The 23,696-nt window shown below is 46.2% G+C and overlaps 1 protein-coding gene across 1 annotated transcript in view; it reads left to right on the forward strand.

Moving 5' to 3' along the window:
- The window catches only part of LOC130513772 (cadherin-12-like), a 64,268-nt gene that overhangs the window by 38,294 nt on the left and 2,278 nt on the right, over positions 1-23,696 (forward strand). The window contains exons 6-11 of the mRNA XM_057012793.1: positions 499-686; positions 13,106-13,359; positions 16,228-16,364; positions 18,894-19,015; positions 21,107-21,224; positions 22,592-22,843. Of these exons, the coding sequence (XP_056868773.1) occupies positions 499-686; positions 13,106-13,359; positions 16,228-16,364; positions 18,894-19,015; positions 21,107-21,224; positions 22,592-22,843 (1,071 nt within the window). The remainder of the gene's footprint in view (positions 1-498; positions 687-13,105; positions 13,360-16,227; positions 16,365-18,893; positions 19,016-21,106; positions 21,225-22,591; positions 22,844-23,696) is intronic.

Here is a 23,696-nt window from a genome sequence, read left to right on the forward strand (position 1 = left end):
ATAAAAATCAAACACGGAAATGCACTGAATGGTTTGGATATTTAGATGTAGCAGATTTGTTGACTTGCCCATGGCAGCTCCATGTCACCGTCTGACATTTGCGCTAGAAATGCTATTGTAATGATTCTTTCACTGACGCACTCAGATGCTATTGTTAGAACAGCTTCTTGTCTCAGAGTCGGGAAGAAACAAATTCATTACTGCCTTTTTTCCGAGAGGGATTTGAACATGATTTTCTCAGCCGTGCTTTCTGCTGGCGGGAGCACCAAAGGCCTCTGAGCGCTTGTGTTTGCCAATCACACAGGTCGACCGAGCCAATTACAAGGAGATGAGCAGTCTTCATGTCCTAACAAGTCAAAATTGACTAATGCCGCGCCTATAGCGATGCAACTCCCCTTATCAGATGCTCCTCTGCAGGTGCAGGGGAGGCTTGAGACCGCAAGTCAAGTGCTGATAATAAATGAGCCTGCCTTCAGCCTGATATGTGTGTGTTTCCAGGCTTCTTTCACCTACGAGTCCCCGAGTCCTCGGCAGTGGGATCGGCTGTTGGCAGAATCAAAGCCCACGACTTAGACATCGGGAGGAACGCCGAAGTAGAGTATACCATCGTGCCAGGGGATGGAGGCAACATGTTTGACATCACAACCAACGAGCACACTCAAGAGGGCATCATTATCCTCAGAAGGGTACGGCGTTCTAGTAGTAGCTACACCAGGGTCTTATCATATGCTGGTGTGAAGTATTGCACAGAGCTGGGTGAATATTGAATTGGAACTGTGCTTCTTTCTAGCAAGAGGCAGAGAAAATACATCAACACCAGACACTATATAAAATCACAAGGAAGAACACACCATAAAATATTTCACCGGTGACAGGCAATAGCAAAGATAGCACCCAAAGAAACAAAAAAAACCATCTTGAGATGTGCTTCCTTCCTCTCTGCGGCTGAAGTTACGGCACCATTTGTGCCAGTTTGTCTTGTATTAAAGTCTGAAACCTTCGCATCTTTCATGCTGTAACTGGTGCACTTTAAACCTGGAGTATTGTATCGACCATTAACTTTACATGCTCAGAACTACAAACTGCACTGAATTTAGGTCACAAAACAACCATTTATTAGAACGAATCAAACCTTGGTGAAACAAGAGTGAATATGTGATCACGTCGTGTGAATTTGGTCCTTTCTCTAGTTTCTGTCCACACCATTATAGCGGAGTTCTTCTTTGTGTTCTACGAAGCGTTCACTCATCACACCAGGGCTCATTTACTCTATGCTCTTTTTGCTAAATGGATTGCATCAGCCAATGGATGGTGACCCCGAGTTGGAGACCTGGTTGCACTTTCATTTACCCACAGTGCTAAAGGCCTGCAGGGTAAAGGGAAAACACTGGTGGAGAGTAATGTATAGGAAAAAACCCATCAGGTCCATTATCTCACCAACCCACAACTGCGAGGGGATGTGCTGTAGCCAAGGACTAAAATTAGAAACAGAGCTCCAAACCTGTAACAATTCTCCAAAAAATTATATGTCATCTTAAGTTAAAATGTTATGCAATAAAAAATAATAAAAAGCTGGGGTTTAGTTGATATTTGTAATTTCACAGTTTTCACTCCAGAATTCCATTGACAATGGTCACTTCATTTTTAATTAATGTGACATTCATTAAGGGACTTTTAGAACAGCTTTATTTAAAAAACACCCGTTGGTGTGGTTGGCATTAGTTGCGTCTTTCTAGGTTTATTTTATGAGCGAAAACTCTCCCCAATAAAACTCCTTTCTCATTTTCTTCTCTGTATCTCCTCAGGGCACGCCTAGTTAAAGAAATGAAAATTCCCAAAGTCCAGCCAAACCAAACAGACGTAATATTCCACCCACAAGCGGGTGTGTACTGGAAAGCAGAAGCATAATATTCTTCCTAATTTTCTTTCTTCTGTGCTGTTTCCAGCCTCAGAGCATCTTTTGCATTAATGGGCCTTTCGTAAACAGAACAAAATTTCAGTTTGGGCTCATTCAAAGATCAACTCTTTCAAAGATGTGGTTCTTTTTTTAGTTTATTTTTCTAAATATCTGCGGGCTTTAATATAGGAAAAGATGTATTTTTACTTGCATGTCCATACTCTACAGCCATTTAGTCAATGTTGGTTCAACCTCTTTGGCACATCATGAACTGTTAGCAGGTAAAATAAACAACAACAACAACAACAACCTGCAAAGACAAAAATACCTCTCGCTGCCATTCACAACTGCGAATGATAGAAGAGAAGCACTTGCTCTTCCACTCCTCTGGCAGCTCACTGATCAAAATACACCCTGTCAGTATGGTTTGGCAGCTAGAATATGTTCAGGCTCATTACTTGTGTTTTTTAACACAGAGGAACATAAATAGATCTGGGCGACATGTTAAAGTACACGAATGTACTTGCAGAATCTATACGGGCGACGTTCGCTGTTGGATGCTGCCAGCCCATTTTCCTCCATACAGAATCACACAAGGCCTTGCTCATTGATTCCCTCATTCTCTGTTGTGTTGCCCTTTGGCAGGATGCTGAAGCCCCCTGTGGTGACTTTAAATGCCAACTGTAGCCAAAACCGTAGCGGCTAAACCGGAAAACTAATGTGAACGCCTGCCAGAGAAAACACAGTGATCAGTCAACAAAAAAAGGCTGGAATTGTTAGCTGGGTTGTTTCTTAAATGAAATTTCACAAGGAATGTGCTGGTGATGAGTGGCTGACCAAGTTGGTGCCAAATTTAAATTCTGATCACATGACTAGGCTGTGGTGGCCTTTAATATCTGTAAAAATGACCCAAAGATGACACAATTCAGAACAGCTTGGGAGGCATGTCCACATATACTTTGAGCCTTGAACTAAAACGAAATTTTGACATTTTATAACCTGGAATAAACAACACAAACAGATGAGAGTAAAGCAAACAGGAATTCCAGGCTGTAAAGACAGAACTGCTTCATCCATTTGAGTCCGACTGCACTGACAGTGGTTTTATTGCTCCAGTGACTCAAGGGTGAAGAAAATAAGCCTAAACAGTGTTTACGGTAACACTGAATGAACTCTTGAGTTGCAGAGAGGAGGAAAAAACAGCTCCTTTGGCAAATCACTTTATCATAAAGCGAGACCAAACGGGTCATATGAGGATAAAATCAATGACATGAGCGAAGGAATAACAGCCGCTTGTACAACAGCACTGTTGAGACGAGTTATCGTCATTATCCATCTTTGGAATTTAAGCTATTCTCTGGGAACCAAACAGAAAAAAGCCTGTGAGGCTACGATGAAGAATAAAGAATCTTCTGTCCAAAACTTAATTTCTCAAAGAATCCATTAAAGTCCTGCAACAATGATTTGCATGAAAATTCACATCTGCTGGATTAAAAAAAAACGGCCTCTTTTGTGAGGTGGGGGGGCTCAGTGCAATAAAACACTTTTAGAGAGTTGTAAAACATCATTTCATCATTTCAGGCACTATTTCATTTCATTGCAAAAGTATTATGAAAAAGTCTGTTATGTGCCTTGTGGGGTACTTCTGATGTAACTGTCTCAAATGCACTTTGGTAGGATGGAAATCTACCTTTGTTTTTCTGACGTTTCAGACCCAGTTAACTGGGACATTTTTAGCACATGCCCCAGCGCAAAGGTGAGGTCCTTTGATCCCCAAAATATGCAGGAGACTGAGCGGGTAATTGATTCCCTGCACAGGTGTCGCGTTCACTCTGTTCACTCTTCACATTGGGTGGGTGCTTCCTGGGCTTCACAATAATTGCTGCACTGCATTAAAAGTAGCCTGCAATGATGGATTTCCATGAATTTCTATGAGTTATCAGTTTCGCTAACCCTCAAGAGAGCCCAACCTTAACCATGTCACACATACTAGGCAGCAAAGTGGTTCACCCTGGTGGTTAGCTCTAGTGTTAGCTCTAGGGGTTAGCACGATTGCCTCACAGCAAGAGGGTCATGGGTTTAATCCCCAGTTCCAACCAGGGGCTGTGACTGCTCTGCTAACGATCCATCTGGCCAAGAAACTTGGTTGTGGATCTGAGCTAAAGAGCAACGTTGCCTGAGGCAATAACAGAGAAAGAAACCAAACAAATGGCGCAGCTATCGGTCAAAGACTTGTTTCTTTATGTCGCATCTCTTTGAACAGATGCTGCGTGCTCGATAACAATGAGGCGACGCGGCGAATTCCCCACAGTGGTAAAGATACCTCTACAGAGGCGTTGTTGGTGGGGCATATTCTGATTTGTCTTTCACTCGGCCCCCACCCAGCCATGCAATCTGAAGCAGCAACATGTGTCTGTACTTGTGTGGGACTGTGATATTAGCAGGGAACAGAGGAAGAGAAGGAATACATCTGAAAGCTGTAGAGAGTAGGTCGCTGGAGATGAAGCCTTTATGAGTCCATCACTGCATTCCCAGAATACTGACCCGCCCACAGAGCCGTCTTATTTCAGATTGGGTTGAGATCCCCAGAGACAGGTGTGCAAATGTGTACAGATGATCCTCTCTCTACCTCCTCTCCCCCGCTCTGTCTCCTTCCTTCTGCTTTGAGACGAAAACCAACCTTGTGCGCAGAGAGAGCAGAGTTTGGCAGACTCCAAATTAGAGACTCTGAAAGGTTGGTTATGATAAGAGGATCAAACTGAGTAATGGGTTCAAAGGACGCTCTTCTGTTTCCTGGTTTGCCGATACAGAAGAAGAGGAGAAAGCAGGCATGGAGGCACGGCGGGGGTTGGCACACCCATCGGCAGAACATAGGATTACGGGAGACAATAGATCAATCCTACAATGAATTCCCAGGGAAATGTGCAGAGAAAATGTGCGCACACCATTGACTTTATACAAAGATGTACCACATGAGAGCTTCACACAAGTGATGCCAAAATAAACCCCCAAGTTACCGGCTGCAGGATGGCTCAAAAATACCACCCGCCTTAAGCGGTTTTTGTCCCGATTTCCCCCCTTCGACAAATGTCCGAATATCTTATGTGTTATAAGACTGTCTGACAAGAGTTTACTGCGGTCTGAGGTAAAATTCACTGTTGACGTGAATTTTTCCTGACAATTATTATATATATTACTATTGTTAAACTTGTTCAACATTTATTCGCACCGCCCCCATGACCTCAAAGCAGTCAAAAAGATAAAACTAAAGTATTTACAACCCAAAATCTTCTTGTGTGTTGGAAGGCGACAACTCCCGAGTCAGGACTCCGTGAATCGTGGCGTTGAATGGAACGTAGCCAATCAAGACTGACGAACGAGGAAGTGGTCGTAAATGAAAACTGGCATGTTCGCGCTTCCTCCGGGATTATCTTCACAGTCTTTTATTTCAAAAACAGGCCCGAGAACACCATCATCCCCACTTCTTTTAGGTTCACGTTGCGTGTTGTATTTTCTGTCTTCTGCTGTTTATTCATGTTCGTTTTTATGAGGCCATGTGTGATCACATGGGATTTTGGGCTTGAAGGACGAGATCCTTGATCTGCGGTGAATGTGCTGGGTTGAGATTATCGGAACACACCACCCTACGATCAAAACTGATCGTTTTACGTTCAAGTTGCTCTTCCTCGTCCCTTTTATCTAATGAATGCCCCCGTGTTTGCTCTGTTGTTTTGCTCTAAAAATCAGGTGATTGAGTGTCCACACCGTGGCTCCGTCACCAAACTGAGTCAGTTCTCACTCCAATCTTGGCAAATCGTCAATCCTGTTGAGATCCCTCCAGGGCAGGAAGTGACGCTGTCGGTAGCCCTTTAATGGTGATCACAGCGGTAGTTGAATATTAGCTGTATCACCAAAAAGTGCTGCAGTGTCATTTCAGCCAACAGAATTTTGATGTTTGATATAATTATTTTCATGTCGATGAAGAAAATAGGTACAAAGCTGAACTTCCAAGAGGCTGAAGCTCTGAAGGTGCATAAGCAATTTCAAACACTTTTAGAATTCATAAATTGGGGGAAGAACACAAAACTATTCCTTGGTATTTGTCACACAAAGACCATTAGTATCATAACTTTGGGGGGTGCTGGCACACTTCATTTTACTTAGATTAACTGCATCTGTTTGCATGTTTGCTTAACTCTTCCCAACTTGGACAAACCGAAGCGTTCAAGTGTGAGCCTGGAACAGCCGCTCTGGGTTATGGCAGCCTGTTTGGGATAAGATCTGCCAGCTCAAACTTCACTCCATCCATTTTAGCACTGGGACACTGAATAAAGAGTTTGTGCTGTAAAACTCTGGCGTGGCCTCCGAATCCATTAACCGTCAATGTCGACACATCAGAACCACAGCTTTTATCCAGTGTTCTGTATTTAAGAGAGCTTTGTTTAGTTCATTAGTGAGATGCTTGTTTATTGGAACATTATTCTGAGTTATGAATCAGATTTCCCTGGTGTGAGTATATTAGTGTTGTGCAGGGTTAATACTAAAATGATGTTTTTCCTGGTTACCTGGGTTGAAGTTGATAAGCTGCTGCAACTGTTGTTGTGAGGGTTGAGCCGCAGATGCCATCAAGTACAGTATTGGATTCGGGATTTAATAAGCTGCTTTTTGACCTGTGTTGGTGATTGTCTAGGCACCTGCATGCCGACTGCCTCAATCACAGTCAACCATCGCCTCTCAGTAACTTTCACAACATCAAATAGGTAATTAAAATTCGATTTAAGCCTTTAAACACGACGCACATTTCCACAATGATTCTGACCCGCCCTCTTAATTAATTTCAGCGGGTAAATCAATCAGCTCCAGCTTGTTTTTCCTGCAGCCGTGCTCCAATTTTATGAATGCAAGAACACAAAGACAGGGGTAAGAGCACACACCGTTGACTCATGAGTACAGGAACTCACGCTGCGCGTGTCATTTTCAGGAAGTCGATCAGAAGCTGCGCGGGGCGTAAAAAGCCTTTTCGTTAGTTTTATGAATGGGCGATGATGGGGCAGCGGTCAAGAAGAAGAAAAAAACACATTGATCGTATTGTGTCCCTTTAAAGGCGTTGGAAGCCCTGATGGCTTTAGTTGCTTCTTGCTCGTCTTTCTTCTGCCTGAAAGGCACCTCTGCTTGGTTGAGATCAAGCAATCGATTTGGTCACCGAGGAACGTCACATTTGGTTGCGCAGTACGGGTCATTATCCATCAGCTCTCTAACTCGTGCACAAGGATTCTGGAGCAGCTCTCGGCCGCCGTGAACACGAGCAAATGTTCCTTGCAAAAGGTTTCGTGCCAGTGCTGAAAATTCATATAGTTTACATCGGGTGACCTTTTTTCTCCTCAAAGAACCAGGTCTTTGAGTGATTAATGTAAGCGTTGTGTGACATTTAAAGAAAGGGCTTGTCATCAAAAGAGGGCGAGGGGGGGACGTTAACGCACAGATTTGACAAATGCCACTAATTGCACACATTACCTTATCTAAAGCTCGCCTTATTTTTACTTTTCTAAAGTCGTAACCATCAGCGGTATTAGGACAAGAATCCTTTCCACGCTTCCTGCCATCAATTAAAGAGGCACTTTCATCGGCGGCAGATGGTGACGGCAGCCTAATTTCTCCGAAATTAGAGAGAATTCAGAAATACTGCTTGAACATTCAGTCATTTCAGTTCAAAAACATTGGCTCCATGTGACACAGCTCAGCAGCAAATGAGACTTAACTGTCACCTGACAAAAGTAATCAGCGGCGAACGCTGTAGGGAGCATTGAAAAGCATTTGAAAACATGGTATTTTAACACTTTAAACCCACCAGTGTGAAAAAGTGTCCTTACCTTGAGCCTGAAGGACAAGGCTGATGCTGCCACAGGGTAATCACAGAACATTACTGCTTAAAACTTATAGCATAAAAGCACAGGCAGACACAGACTGGGGCCTGATGCAGGTGTTGAAGCTAATCTATTGATTATAGTGCCAAGTTCTCCAGTGGGAGGTGAAATGAGTCATTTAGAGCCTGGTGTGAAAGAAGTCAAAAGAAAGGAAACAATACAGAACAACAGGAGGCCCAGGTGCCAGACACAGATGAATAAAACCTCACTGAACGGCCAAAGAGGGAGCACCGTGTCTTTGTGTATGCATTAGGCATGTGTGAGCGAGGAGAAAGAAGGGGCGAAAGAGAAAGAGAGAAGTGAGGTGATACTCGGAGTCAATAGAATGCCTTTTCTCTGGTGGCCTTATGAGGTGTGGGTGTAATAGATTAAGCTAGCATCCCCCAGCTCTTCCCATGGCAAACCTTGTCCTATTAAGTGTGACTCCTCTGCGGTGTCAACAGGGCTGCTGGCCAGACTCTCACATGGCACTCCACCGTGGAGCAGGCATGGGGGAGTTGGAGATGCTTTGAGGCAGCCAAGGAGACAAACTGATGTGACTGATGGCAGCACAATAAAGTGTGCATCTCCTCTCTGCAGCGTTAGAGCCCTGTGGTATTCTCAGACACATCAAATGGCTCTCTGGGGCATGAAAGCTTTTGTCCAGTGATGATAAGCTCATTGTGCTCGGCGGTCAACTGCTCATAGATGCTAGAAGTCTTTAGCATTCTTCCGCATGGCAGACCATCGCCAAACTGTCAGAGAGTGCCTGCGCTGCCCTTATGAAGGAGTCAGCCATCCACACCAATATCAAGCAAAAGCCTGAAAATGTTCCGAAGCATAATTGTTCATTTAATAACTTTGGGTGGAATTTTCGTCCTGGAGCAGATTTGCAGAAACTAAGGGTTGCTAAATATTTAGCTTTGGATTGATGGACACTCCTAGACATGACCTATTGACCTATAGTATTGGCTCAGGCGGCTACATTTAGAAATATGCAACATTTTAGGTGTACAGTATTTAGATTTGCTTTCCTTTACTCTCAGAGGATAAGACATGGGGGTGTGGGGTGTGTGTGTGCTGTAATGATTCATAATCTTTTTGTAGATGTACAATACTGTGGTTAAATGGATTCAAGGCCGCTCCACATATCATAGATAAAAGAGCCTTTGCAGCATTTTGCAGACTATTTCATCTACAGCCAGTTAAGGTGCTACATGTGCTCAACGCAAACAAATGACACAGGGGCTGCTAATGACCAGCTGAGGCGCGGTAATGATTTTTTTTCCTGGCGGAAAACTGAGATTCATCCTTGTCAGTGAATTAGACCTGCCGCGGTAAGGGAAGGATATCGAATTCTGCTGTCGTATTAGTTAACGCCTCACTGAGACTCGCGAGCTTTTGCTGTTTCTCCCCACAAGTTGGGAAAACTGCTACAAACAACAGTTTGTCCCGTAGCTGGCAGGCGGAAATATTGCCATAGACGCTCAGATTAGACCTCACAAAATCCGAAACATCCATTGTTTTTTATCCACACACATTAATGTGATGATGTCAGCCGTTTTTCAGTACCTCCGAGGCAGGCTTGGCTTGATTAGTCCCCGGTTTTAAATGAACAAATTCCCCTGAAACACAATGTTTTCAATTGGAAGAGAGAAAAGTTCCTCCATTCAGCATCACTACCAGTGCAAAGAAGGTGCACATTTACATATCAAAGGGCACAGCCCCATGTCTAGAATTTAAAGTGTGCTCTGTTGTGATGTTGAAGAGCAGCAACGCTGACATGAGAGGAACTAGGTCTGTCCTTTTTACAAATTCTTGCGTTGATACGCTTCCCGGTTGTGTCCGCAGTAACTCATATAAAGACGCACAACAACCGACATTATAATGAGACACTTTGAGAAGGTAATTCAACATGCGTTGGCGCGAGCACCATTGAACAAATGCATGCATGAAGATGAGTAATAGGTACTCCAACAGCACTGATCCTGAGTGTAAAAGTAGGTCATCCTCGAGAAAAGGGGGAAAAATACTAATGATACACGCGCAATATTTCCCCATGGCGCCCTGATCTGATTTGCTTCTCCCCAAGTCAAGCATTGACACATTAGCCCGTCTTCTCATTAACTTTGGATTTCTCATTAGGCCCTCCTGGCCCCATCTTATTCCTGTTTAACAAAAGATATCCCAGCCATTCTTGAAACATCATGCTTCTTAGACCCAGAACAATGGCAGCCAAACTTTCTGCCCTTTTTGCTCCATCCAAGCCAGAATATGTAAATTGTTCCATGGGATTTACCGGACAGTTAATCAAAGGGCTCTGAATGAAGTGCTTGAGTAATTACTCGAGCAGAAGTTACCAGGTGGCGGTAGCTTAGTCTGTAGGGGCTGAGAGGCGGCGGGTTCTCGGTTCAAGCCACGGTGTGGGAGGTCTTCTGGTAGCTGGCAAATCATCTGCACCCTGCCTTCACCCAGCAGCTGGGATAGGCTCCCCGTGACCCCAAATGGGATAAAGTGGATGAGAAGTTACCAGGATTTTAAAGCGTAAAAAACAAAGGTCTATAATTCAAGCTAACTCGGGAATTCAACTTGTTACCTGCAGAATTCAACGAACAGTTGGCCAAGCTGCAGTCCAGCTCATGTCACATGACAACAATTGATGTAACGTCACCTTCAGTGTTAATTTAATGCATAAAACTCTGTGTTGATGGTGTGCAGTAAAATGCTTAATGACCTTCGATTGTCATACTATTAATGCATCATCCCCTGAGCTCACGGTCTTAAAGTAATATGATCGGGTGTTTAAACATCTCCCTGCTGTTGTGTGGAATGACAGAATGAAGGAGAATGGTTCATCCCCACGTCTTCTCTAATTACAGCTGCAAAGGAGCATCCAGTAAGTAGATTCAGCGAGCGAAGGACAGCCGTTTATCTCTGAAGTGAGTTTTCAGCGGAAATACCTGTCAAGATTCAGCTGTCTAATTCGCCGACGGCTGCAAATGTGGTAGTTTTGAGAGAAACGCACTAGTTTCAGCTTCATTTCGCTGCTGCTTGTGCTTTCAAGGTCACGCCACATTACGCACCCCGAGCAATGAGGCTAAACGTAAACAAGCATAAATAGGTGATCTCTTTAGTTACTTTCTTTAGTCCGTGTTGGAGATTTGTCACGTTTATCTGTGATAAATTTAGAAAGCTATGCGTGTCGTTCCTTTATTGGCTCCACGGGGAGCCAGCTGTGCACGCCAGATCTGAGCCATCGCTCTAACCCCAACCACTGGCCACGCGTCCCTGTCTTCTCCTTGCAGAGGATTACATTACATCCACGCTATGGTGATAGAACACGTTGAGACAGAAAGCTGTGCTTCTGATCCCAGTGAGGCTCTGCCTAATGAGGCCTGGTGTGCACCTCCTGCTGTCCACCTCCAGATTATTGCCCCCTCCTCCTCCTTCTCCTCCTCCTCCAGAACCCACATGCACAGTCCAGCTCAGCGTTGCACAGCTTCCCCAGACTGATTTAGGTACAGTTTGAGAAAAATAAAACAAAATTGGCCTCTGAGAAGTTCTTAGATTGCCTCTTGATTTGCCGGCATCAACGCTGTGCTTAATAGTGCACTTACCGTAACCAGAGCCGGCTTCTGCCTGATGGCTGTGGTGAATTTAGATCCTATGCCAGGCTGTTGCTTTGGGGAACTGCCTTCAGAGGTGTCAGTCCTTGAAGGAGATGGAAAGGGACAGGATGTATTTCCTGTTTAAGAATCGTATAGCAGTGTCCTGCCAGTTGCACCTGGCATGCAGTAATCAGCCCAATCACAGCGCTTGATGGTCAATGATTGCTTTCAGATTGGCTTGACTTCGCACCGCTCCCTTCTTTTCTGCCCCTGCCCACACCTGCTGCAGCAGCCCCGCGGTGAAGCCGTGGAGGTGAGGCGGAGGGCTTGAGAAGCATCCGCTGTAACTGTGAAATCCTGATTGGACGGTCTCTGGTCGCTTCTGGTTCAAGTCCAAGGTAGTTAATTTGCACAGATTAAAAAGAACGCTTCACAAAAAAAAGGTGCTTCTTCAATCTTCACCGCACCTCGCCGGGTTCTTTCACACTCAGCCAGGCTTTTACTAGCTACTTTTACTGGTGCCTTTTCAAGTAACATGCAGGGAAGCACAAGGCCTGGGGCAGGAAGATAGTATTGGTGCCGGGGTGAACACATGTTAGTCAATTTCAAAATACACCAAAAGGAATCTCACTCTCACGTGACTCCAGTCCAGCAGAGCGTAAACAACCGCAAGCTCGCCAAGTATAGTCGGTCACACATGAGCGAGCAGGAGACAGGCAGGAGTACGAACACGGGTGTCGTTGCTCTCGAAGGCGTGCACCTCGGCAGTCAACACAGTGAGGATGCAGATTCCTCCCCGCAGTTTTCTAATTGAGTCCGGGCTCGTGTGTCAAAGGTGTGAGGAGGCAGAACGTGAACCGTTCAGGGGGGAGAACGCTGTAGTGCTGAACCGTGTAAGTGCAGTTTGACTTTTTATGTGACGTTATTCAGGTCAAGAGCTGTTGAAACTGGGTCTACCTCCACATTAAAGTCCATGTAAACTGGATTGTTGTGGATTTCTCCCTCCTCCGCAGGCACCACCACCCCTTAAGTATGTCCAGGTCCTCTCAGCCCAGGCCCAGGTAACGTCGTTGGGTTCTAATGTTGTCACATCTGCATTAAAACAGGCAAAAACAATGATTCAGAGGGAATCGCCCTTCATCACGTTCGCAAAAACAGCCCAAAATCCAGTCTGCCAGAACATTTCACACATGCTTCAAACTGTAATCCCAAATCCCTGACAGATGTTTCAGGGGCCGGGGATTTAATGTGGCACATGTCAAATTACAGGGTGAGAATGTCAGAGTCATTCTTCACTAATTGTGCAGCGTTTGTGTTCAGATCTGGGATGGAGCTTCTGATTCTAATGTCCAGTCTAGAGTGACGACGGCAGCTTTTCATTGTGGTGCTTTAAAAGACTGATTTGCATTCGGTATGGGCGCACTTTAATGCACTTCCTGTGCCCTTTCCTCTCTTTATCTAAGACCTCACAGCATACGCAAACGTGCAATTTGAGTGTACTTTTGAATGACCACGTTGAAACTGGAATCAGAAATCCACGCCACTGTGGGCGTTGGTGTGCTTTAGCTCTCCATGCTCAAGTGTGCTGGGTGACATTCATGGCCGATGTCCATGTCCACTGACCAGCTCGTGCGGGGACTTTCAGCGATGACATGAGTTCAAACCCTTTCCCTGTTGATTTCTCTGCTCTGTTTCAGGCGTTGGACTATGAAAGCAAGAAGGCGTACACCTTCAAGGTAGATGCCACCAATGCACATCTGGACCCGCGCTTTCAGAGCTTTGGGGCTTTCAAAGACACGGCAACGGTGAAGATTAACGTTTTGGATGTGGACGAGCCCCCGGTGTTCAATAAGCCCTCGTACGTGATGGATGTGTACGAGGACACGCCTGTGGGCACCATCATCGGCGCAGTCACCGCGCAGGACCTAGATGCCGGCAGCAGCCCTGTCAGGTGAGATACTCATTGTAGAACTAGAACCACTTTGCAGCCAAGTTTTATTTTGGCCGTTTGTCAACATGTATTTGTCCCGCTGAGCAACCAGTTTTCTAATAAAAGCATAAACGCGCTATTTTAGTCAAAGCAAAAAGAGGCGCAAGCATTTACATTATTTACTCTGGATGTTTAGGTTGTGAAACTCCCTTTTCCCCCCACTTCTCTTCCCTGAGAGACACGTCCAGGAAGATCCAGTTATGCTTTGTTGAAAAGGCCAGTTGGGCTTTCATGGCGAAACAAAGGGATCGAAAGGGATCCGTGTAAGATCTCGACTCCCGGGTTCAGAAATCCCTGTCCTTAAAAGACGAATTATGTAAATCTTTTTTTTTTTCTTTGTTGACTTTTCGGGGTGATTCAGTATAACCAGAAATGAATGACACAAACCAGGAAGTGAATGCCCTCTTCATCTTCAGAGGCTTTCACCAAATCTCCATTCTCACTCCTGCGAGGATAAAGCAGCTAAAGGGAGAGCGTCCGTGATCCTGGTGGTGATTGAAGGTTTTAGAAGCCTAATCCATTCATCAATCACCAGTCTCCATTCATCAGCGTCATCTTGACTTTAATCTCGTGGCCATTGTCAGTTTTACTTATCAGTTTGAAAATTAATCAATCTTTATGACGCGTTTGATGTCCCGGTGTAAGATCCTGTTAGCATCGTGTCGTGAGACTCCAGGTTTATTAATGGCCACGTGTGGGTATATTTAAAACTCTTACAAAGAGACTGGGATCAGAAATCTCATTATTGTGAAAACATAATCTCATCGGGCTACAGCGCTGCAGACATTTCTCAGGCATTTAATCTGCGCTGTGATATCTGCAACAAACGCGTCCTAGAAGCAGAGTTTAGCGCATTGAAGTCCCAAAATTGTGGATGAAATATTGTCACAGATGTGAATCTAGGAGTTGTTTATGCTACTAATTCACTCCCGTTTTCATCTTCAAAGCTACCCCCCACATTTGCTATCTATTGGGGGCGCTAGCGACAAAAGAAGCACCTCTTGAAAAATAGATGAGCAGCCCTTCGTTGGGATCTCTGCTTCTTTCCACAGAACCGGCGCCGATCGTCACGGCAAAAATGCCTCACGTATAGGTTGATGTTGCTTCATTATGAATATTTTATTCCAGCAGAAAACCGAAATGGGAGACGCAGAGATTTGTACAACAAAAAAGCTTATGCGCCCGGATCTCCACTTTGTCTCACGCATTTTAAATATTCATCAACGCCAGGGCTGACATTGTTCATTTGTGTGCCTTCAGAGAGCTGCCTTGAATTCTTCACGTCAGAACAATAGACCCAATGACCCATCATGCATAGGGAATAATGCTTTTAGACTTTTAGACTCAACCGATTCCAGATAGTGCCGTCGTATCTGTAGCCGTGGAAACAAAAGGGCTTCATGAATATTGCAGTGACGATCAATTTGATAGAGCGCCCTAAAATTAGTTTTAATGCACAAAGTGGTGGTCTCTGCCTAAAATGGTCCCGCACGTGATGAGAGCGGGCACGAGCTTTGAGACAGCTGTGAGGCCAAATTTCCTTCAGTTGGACAGAATAAAGTTCAGAGATAGCGGCGTAATTAAATTTATATCTGCTGTTCCCCAAGTTGAGCTGATCAAGACCCTTTAGATCTGTGGTTCCCGCTGATAGCTTAGCATCAATCCGGAGGCGAGCATTTTCCGATGTTCTCCCTCTCCCTGGAATGCAGTGATGCGGTTTCTGGAGATTACACTTGCGCTTACCGGGGGTTGTTTTTTTTTATCTTGTTCCTTAAGACGTGCTAGTTTCTCCAGCATCAGATTGAAGGACAGCAATGCTCAAACACCACGTCCAATTAAAGAGGAAAAATGCAAGAGCTGTTGCCTCTGAATTGTTGATGAGGTCCGGCTGTAACTTTCATGAGGGTCTCATTTAACTGCATTCATGTGATCATGCTCAGCCCCAAGGCCGAGTCGTACACCACATTAAAGGCAGAAGCCAACAAATCTGAGAGCGGAGCGGGATGGAACTAAAGACTTCACACTGTACACATATCAAGCAACATATTTGATTCAAAAGTCATCATATTTCTGGGACTTCAGGGTTTAAACGACTTAATTTTGTTAATGAGACCGTCAAGTCCACTCTGAGGCTCCGAAAAACAAGCCGACTAAATATTCATGAGAAATTGCCTTTAAAGATCAAATAGCGGAACAGAACAGTGGCCCGGAGAAACAGTTCATGTCCAAACTCAAGCCCCATGAGAAGCGAAGCATCTGCTCTGCGGAAGCGCCCGCGAGCATGGCACTAACCCCGCCCTCCCCAGCCCCTGACCCCCCTCCTGGGGAAATGAGCAGAAGCAAAACACAGATTTTTTGTTTTGCCCCTGAAGATCACAAATTTATTAAGATCAGATGGCGTCCAATGGCGCCGTCGCCGGCCCCTAACTCGGTCTCAGATCTCCCCAACGCCGGGATGTCTGCGAGGCCGCAGATGTGATTTTCCGAAGACACGACGTGCCCTCCGTCCCCAGACGCCCCCACCCCCCCCACGCCAGCGGTGTTCATCGGCTGCGAGAGATTGATACGATTCCAATGGTGCCTAAAATCCATTTGCGGCCAAGAAAAGCGTCGGCTCAGCACGGCTGGAGTACACATGGCCCGTTCCCGGATTGGAATGCACATGCCATCCTCAGCACATTCTCTGGAAATGACCATTCCAAATGAGTAATGAGCGCCACGGCGACTCATATTTACGCCAAAGTCGTATATGTGAGCTCAGAGGGAGGATGGCGGATTTATTCCTCTGATTTTTACAGCTGGTGCTCGTCAACAATCATTTTCTTTTAGGTATTCCATTGACTGGAAGAGCGACTTGGACAACTACTTTGACATTGATCCAGTGGAGGGGACCATTTCCACCAACGAACTTCTGGACAGAGAGAGCATCGCCCAACATAATATCTCCATCGTGGCAACAAAGCTGAGTAAGTATGACGACGCGATCGATCTTGATTCACGCCAGTGGCACCGTCCTCATAATCCCTGTGAAGGATTTAAAATGCTTTTACTCAAGTCAATACTCAATCCAATTCAGTAGGGACGGTTTACAGGGGACAATAAACAATGAGGGCTCTCCAGAGGGGGGGGGGCTTTTAGGAAAGTGTCTCCCCCGACCCCTGAGACTCCATTTTAACTGTCTCTTTTAGCACATCTGATGATTTATTTGTTTATTTTTTATGCATCGGTCGCGCCGGAAGCAAAGAGGGCATCGGGCAGAGCGGGGAAAGAGCGGGATGGATGTGGAGATCTGTGGCTTTAAGACATGTCATCGGGCTAATTACGTGTTCATGAGGAAAATGGAGCGAATTTCCGGATAAATAAGCAAATCCATCGTCATCAAGTCATCAAATCTGCTAAAAACCGTCAAAGTCATTATCCCAGAGGCGCGCTGGTGCTCAATCAAAATTACCCACGCCGTATATTCATTAGGACAGACTGTGAAATATGGGCTGTTAAAACTTGACTCATTGTTGCCTTGGAAACTGATATTACTCACTTCCCCTCAAGGTCAAAGCAGTGACATGTAAATTTGGCTTTCCAATGAATGCCTGCACGCGTGTTTCCGCATGTGGCCTTTGTGCAGACGTGTCAAGGAAGTGGAGGATGATGCGGCGTGGGCTGAAAGGATGCAGAGAGTGGGAGGAGGATGATGGGAGTAGAAAAAGGGGTGTTAACCATTTTGGCCTGCCATCTCTGGTTCGCTTCCACGCTACGACTGCTGATAATCAGAATCATGAACATGAACGCAACAACCCCAACGTTCTTGAATTGCGAAGGAGTCGGCGTGAAGGGGCGGAAATCCCACGTAACGCTGCTGTTGGCTTGCATTTGTACGCCCCTCCCCATCGATTCCATGGAGCACATCGAAGATCATGGCGTGTTCTGCTCCGACTTGAGTGGCAGACGACTCACGAAACCTCAGAGGTTCGCCCGGTCATCGGAAGACTCTGCAGTCATGCAGCAGAATCAGAGCGGCTCTCCTGAGACGGAGTAGAGAGCAGCAGGCGAGCTAACCGAGAGCCGGGGCTAGATTAACACTTTGCTTTTGGCAGTTTCTGTTCTTTGCTGGGGAAAAAAAGGGGAGATCTATTAAATGCAATAATAACCTTGGCAGAAGGATATGACAGTTGCTTCTTATAGCAATTCAATACAGCCCCACAGTCTCATTCAGTCTGTTTTATGAGTTTGTTGATTATTCCGTCAGCACTTGCACTTTTTAGTTGATTAAACTCCACAAGGAATGTTTCTGCCTCTCTTTTGTAGCTCATTTTATTGTTTTCTTGTAAATTGCTTGCAAAGATTGGACCTTTTTTTTATTATTATTATTACGATGAGTTTAATTGTATATAGAAAATAAGATCCAGTTAGAAAACAGTAATGGATATGGAACTTTCTGGCTGACCAAGCAAGCAATTTGTTGCAACAGAGGTTTCTGTTTCAATAATAAAAAACACAGCAGCAGTTGCTAGGGAGCGCGCTCACTCAGCGCAACCTCTGTGCCGTTGCGCCATCTAGTGGCCGCAGAAGGTACACGCTCCTCATAAAGTCCGTCTAGAGACGGGCTGTTTACGGAAGGTTTAAACCTAATCCCAGCCCTCACTCATTTAGATTTCCTAATAAATAAGTAAATAAATCAGTGTGAGTGTTGGTGTTTGTTTTTCAGTTGGTGCAAAACACCAAATCCCATGCTTTTACCTTGGTGTGTGTGTGTGTGTGTGTGTGTGTGTGTGTGTTTTCCAAGGTCAGAGATGGTTGCTAACTCAGCTGTGGCTGCCTATCCCAAATCCCCCTATAAAGACTCTATGAGCCCCCTCACCTGTATTCCTTTCAACCACCGGTCTTTGCGCGCGACACACACACACACACACACACACACACACACACACACACACACACACACACACGTGTGTTCCATTCCCACATTAAATCCATAATGTTTGCCTTGCTGGGGCTCTGAAAGACATTTCCGACCGTATTCCTGAAAACACCTATCACCTAATCTTGGTCATCGCTCTCAATGCGGGGCTTTTGTGTCATAATTACGATCGGCTTCACATCCTACATACATATATAAAATATATATATATATATATATATATATATAATATATATATATATATATATTATATATATATATATATATATATATTATATATATATATATATTTTTTTTTTTTTTTTTTTACCTGATCCCTCTTTTTCATGACCAGTGAAAGCATCTTAAATCCTGTGACCTGTGCTTTTAATGCACCCACATGCTTGATCAGAATTCTGTCTAACCAGTGAGTTACTGGGATGTTTGGCTCGTGGTCACTGGCACGACTGGGGCTTTCACCCCTCTGCCTTCATGGGTCTAAAACCAGCAGTACTCTCCATGTCCGCATGGTGTCAGTGGTGGGAGGAAGCGGACCAGTTGATTTACGGAACCTTCTCTGCTGCTCTTTCTTCTGCAGACAGTCCAGTCCTGACCAGTCGCGTGGCCGTAACCATCCACGTGCTGGACATCAACGAGTTCCCCCCTGAACTCGCCAATCCTTACGAAGCCTTCGTGTGTGAAAACGCCAAAGTGGGCCAGGTATGACTGGGAGGTTTGCCCTTTTAAAATGAGGATTTTAAATGACGTCATGGGTTGAGATGATAACTGCCACCCTGAACTGAACCCGAAACATGTATTCTGTATCTTCTCAGAGCGCAGTGTGTGTGTGTGTGTGTGTGCCTGTGTGTGTCTACAGAAAACAAATCCATATCATGGAACGCAGCACCGCTCTGCATATCGGCCACCAAGAGCCTCTGAGATGATGTATTAGAGATGCAGCGTGTTGTAAACCACCTGCGCCTGTAAATTAGCCCATTAACTAGCATCTATATGCAGTCGGCGTTTGAGAGGGACCGGCTCCTGTGGCAGTCGATCAAATGGCTGCAGAGCTCTCATCACAGTGACGATGTCTCGCTGGTACTCAGCCCCCCCCGCCCCCCCCCCCCCCCCCCCCAATCAAAACAAGGAGTCTGTGTCACGTTTGAAGGCGTCGTGGTCTTCCTAACTAAATTCCGGTGGTATTTACCGGCCGTCCCGCCGCAACAAGACAAGAAGAAATCAACCCATGGCTGTTAGTTTGAGTCCCAGTTTACTTCAGCGGGGTCCGACCTGAGTCTGCTTCCACTGAGGTCACTGAAAATGGCTCATTTTGAGAATCGGGAGGCCCTTTACGCCGAACCAGAGCCTCAGTTAGTTAAAGCTGAAATCTGGGGGCTAAAATGAATTCACAAGTCATGGTCACATCTTATGTCGTGACACGAGCCGGTGAGCATTCAAGACAATTTTGTGTGTGTGTATGTGTGTGTGTCTTATTAAGTGCTTTTTAAAAAAAAACATCCAGTAAAAGTGACCCAGCTGGGATAATTACCTTTACATTTAGCCGCCAGTTATCCAGCCTCATGTAGAATATGGCTGATAGCATCTTAGAGACATTTGAAGACATAATAGCTCTCACTAATGGACACTTAGAGCAGCAAAAAGGTCCACTTGAATCGAAGCCTTTAAGACCTCAAAAATAGGAGGAAGAAATAGAAAAATGAGCCCACAGTTCTTAAGCCTGTGATCAAGTCCACTGTTCTAGTTTGCACTGATTAATGTGGACGTTTAAGCCTGACAGGGACAAAAAGGGAACTATTTATATTGTAATTCCATTCTGCCAACACACACACACACCCCGGCCTGGTTTGTAAACATGCATCTCTGTGAGGACACGGGTGTTATTCTGACAAGTGCAGCTTTTGATTTATTCTCTGCCGCCATAACTGAGCCGCTGAAAAATCAATAGGCACAGCTGTTGCAGGGAACATGGCAGCACGTCTGGGAGTTTTATTCAAATACTTCAAGGGGGGCGCAGGAGGTCTGATTTGAGGTTCATCTGTGACTGGGATCAAATCGCTCAGACGCTGGTTACGGGCCAACACAGCAGGACAATGTTAACAACCTTCTGGTCAAAGGGAGTTGTTCAGCGTGAGATTCGGTGTAAATGGGGCCTGTTGCTGTTGGGAAGGTTTAGCACCTTGCGCTGTAAAACAAGCCATTTCTCTTCATGACTGCTGAACAAGCTCCGGCACACGCCATCCATCAGGCCGCGCGCTGAGCTGCTGTGGACGATTTCAACAAGCCGTCAGTCCTGTGCTCGGCAGCTGCATCCAGGACGACCGAGAGACAGCTCCCAGCCTCGCTTTAGCCGGAACGCGCAGTCGCTTCCGGATTAGTTGACGCCCTCGGGTCAATGGGGGGATAATTGCACACGTTTGGGGAGAAGAGCTTCGCCGGCAGAGGCTTTCGTTTCAAACGAATTCACGGAAATTCACTGATTGGTTCTTAGCTGAGGTATAATGAGCATAGATCACAGTTGTGTCTGCTATTATTCTGAACAATGACAAGAAGCTCCGAGCTTAATCATTGCTAACCCAGCTGACGGTCTGTAGAAAAGAGAAAACTGGAAATGAAGCACTTTGTAGATTAGTTTGAGAAGTGTGTCAATAGTCGATGTCCAAACATCTTCAGTTCCTCGAGATGGTCCTGTCAGGAACAATTATTTTATTCCTGACAGGACCACATGCGCTGCTGCGTGTGTTTCACCTCGGCAGCCCCGACATTCATTTTGTTTTTGCTGAATTTCAACAGGTGATTCAGACATTTGGGGCGAAGGACCAGGATCTGCCTTCGGCCGGACAGCAGTTCGCCTTCAAATCACCCAAAGAAGATGGGAAAAACAGGAATTTCACAATCCGAGACTTTGGAAGTGAGTGAAATTTGTTAAACAGGGTACGAGACCCGCATAGATGTTAGAGATAATTATCCTCACTGTCGAACATGAGGGCAGAGGCAGGTTACAGGATGAGTTGGTAGCTCATGAGCGTCGGTACCTTGCTCAATGGTACCATGGCAGTACTCCGAGGGCATCCCGGCTCCCCCACCTACGACCAGAACACCCTGCATTTTTTGACCACACCAGGGTTTTGAAGCAATCCGAGGGTGAGCAAACGTCCGTCCCCTTGCCCACGTGCACGGGCTCTGCTGCCTGTTTCAGCCTGTGCGTGTAGCCGCAGGTGTGTGGTCACGTTCTGCTGCTGAGGGTTAACAGCTGGGACCACACAGATCAAATGAAGTGGTTAATCCCAGCGTGATTCAGGGGCAGAAACAACCTGTCGGCCAACCAGGGGCACCCCCCCCCCCCCCCACACACACACACCTTGTTGTTATGAGGACGTGACGCCTCTTTGAAGTCCAACCTGAGAGAAAAGTGGGACGTGGCCGAATGACGTCCAGGGAGATGAATGAATTTGTGAGCCCCCAGTTTGAATCCGCTTGTGGGCCGGGGGCCCCTGCAGCAGATGCAGAGTCAGATCAGACAGGACAGGAAAAAACAAACAAAAAAAAACAGGCCGCCGGCGTCTCGGACAGCAGGGAGAAGGAGGGGGGACACAATCGGGGGGGGGGGGTTGGGTGAAGGGGGGTTGCACAACACGCAAGGTGTGCTAAATCGCCTGACCCCCACCTGTCAAAACGAAGCAGCGCTGCGCGGACGGCGGAGCAAACCGGGCTTGACAGGGGTCAGACAGTCTCGCTGCAGCGGACAGGGCCGCGCGAGTCCAACACGACACATCCCCTCTCCGGCCGTTACACTGTCGACCTCCATTCTGCTCCCCGCCTCGACACCTTCCGCTGTCTTCCCTCGCGCGGGGGCTTGTTTTCCTTCCTTATCTCGCGTTGCTAATCTGTTCCTCTTGCCTGCACAGAGAGAGATAACGCAAATAGCAGTGCGTCGCGGCGCAGGTGGACACAAAACACTTTGCGGCGTTTCCGGGTGCTTTTTTTTTGCACAGGGAGTGGTCCGGTTCCGAGCAGCGGGATCACGGCTCCCGCTTGGGCAGGCTGGCTTCCAGCTCTGCGTCGGGTAGTCAAGAGGATGGTCCAAGTGATGCAAGCTTTCATAGACTTCCAGGGGCTACAAAAGCATCTGACCTTCATAGATGAAGGAACTACACAGGCCTGGTGCACGTTAAAAGAGCCTTTTAATCTTCACGCCTGGAAAAATGAAATAATAAAAACTCAAATCAGTGTTTTAAAGATTCCTTTTGATTGCGTTTCTCCTTTTTAAAATTTTAGACAACACAGCCGGAATCGTGACGAAGCGGGGCGGCTTCAGACGCCGCCTGCAGGAGATCTATTTACTCCCCGTGGTCATTGAAGATAACGGCTACCCGCCCAAGAGCAGCACCGGCACCCTGACCATCCGAGTATGCGGCTGTGAATCGGACGGCGCGCTGCTAACCTGCAGCGCCGAGGCCATATTTCTCCCCGTGGGTCTCAGCACGGGGGCTCTGATCGCCATCCTTCTCTGCATTGTCATCCTGTTGGGTAAGGGCTGAGGTTGTCTTGCTGGCTCCTATGTGGGTTCTGATTGAGACCGCGGCGGCTTCCTTAGCGACAGGAGCCCTGACTCCTTACAAGGCGGTCCGCCCCCTGCTGGCGTCAGGTCTACTTCCTGTCATTTCATTACGGCACCCGTACGCACGCAGCATTTAGCGAGACGTTCTGCTTTAATGACATTTAGCTCTATAAACTCAATCCAATCTCGCTGTGCTGTGGCCATGACTTTATGATTCCATGCAAGGTCACGGCTGCAATGGTCCTCTTTAATTCTCTGCCGTTAATCTCAAATCCATCTAAGCAGATACGAGCGTGTAAATGTAGATTTACGGCGGGATCATGAATGCCAGGCAGTAAAAGAAATATCACCTCTCTCAAAATGCATCCAGGACTTGAGAATTGATGTTCATTTACATTTCTGTCCAGTGTAGTTTCATTATTTTTCAATAGGTTCATTCCCAAATGCTGATAGGAATTTACTGATGTCAAGTTAATTCAATTGTTGAACGTTTGAGCCGACACGAAAATGAATACAGTGGCGTGTCACGGTCTGCTGTAGAGCTGTGCACTCGCCTCATCTGGAGGGAATGTCTTCAAAGCTGGATCAACCCTCCAAAGGCTGATGCCAGACTGTCACAGCGCCCCTGTGAGGGCGAGAACAAGCATGGGGAGCATTTCCAGGGAGCCGCTGGCAGGATGACCCTGTGAGGACAGATAATTAGGTAAATTAAACAGAGCAGTGCAGAGACTTTGTGTGCGACCGATTGGCTGCACCCTGTGACAAACCGTGGAGAAGAAGCCCTGAGAAAAGGCACCGCTTCGGCCACTAGGGGGAGCTGAC

This window comes from Takifugu flavidus, chromosome 17, assembly GCF_003711565.1.
Source record: "Takifugu flavidus isolate HTHZ2018 chromosome 17, ASM371156v2, whole genome shotgun sequence".
NCBI lineage: Eukaryota > Metazoa > Chordata > Actinopteri > Tetraodontiformes > Tetraodontidae > Takifugu > Takifugu flavidus.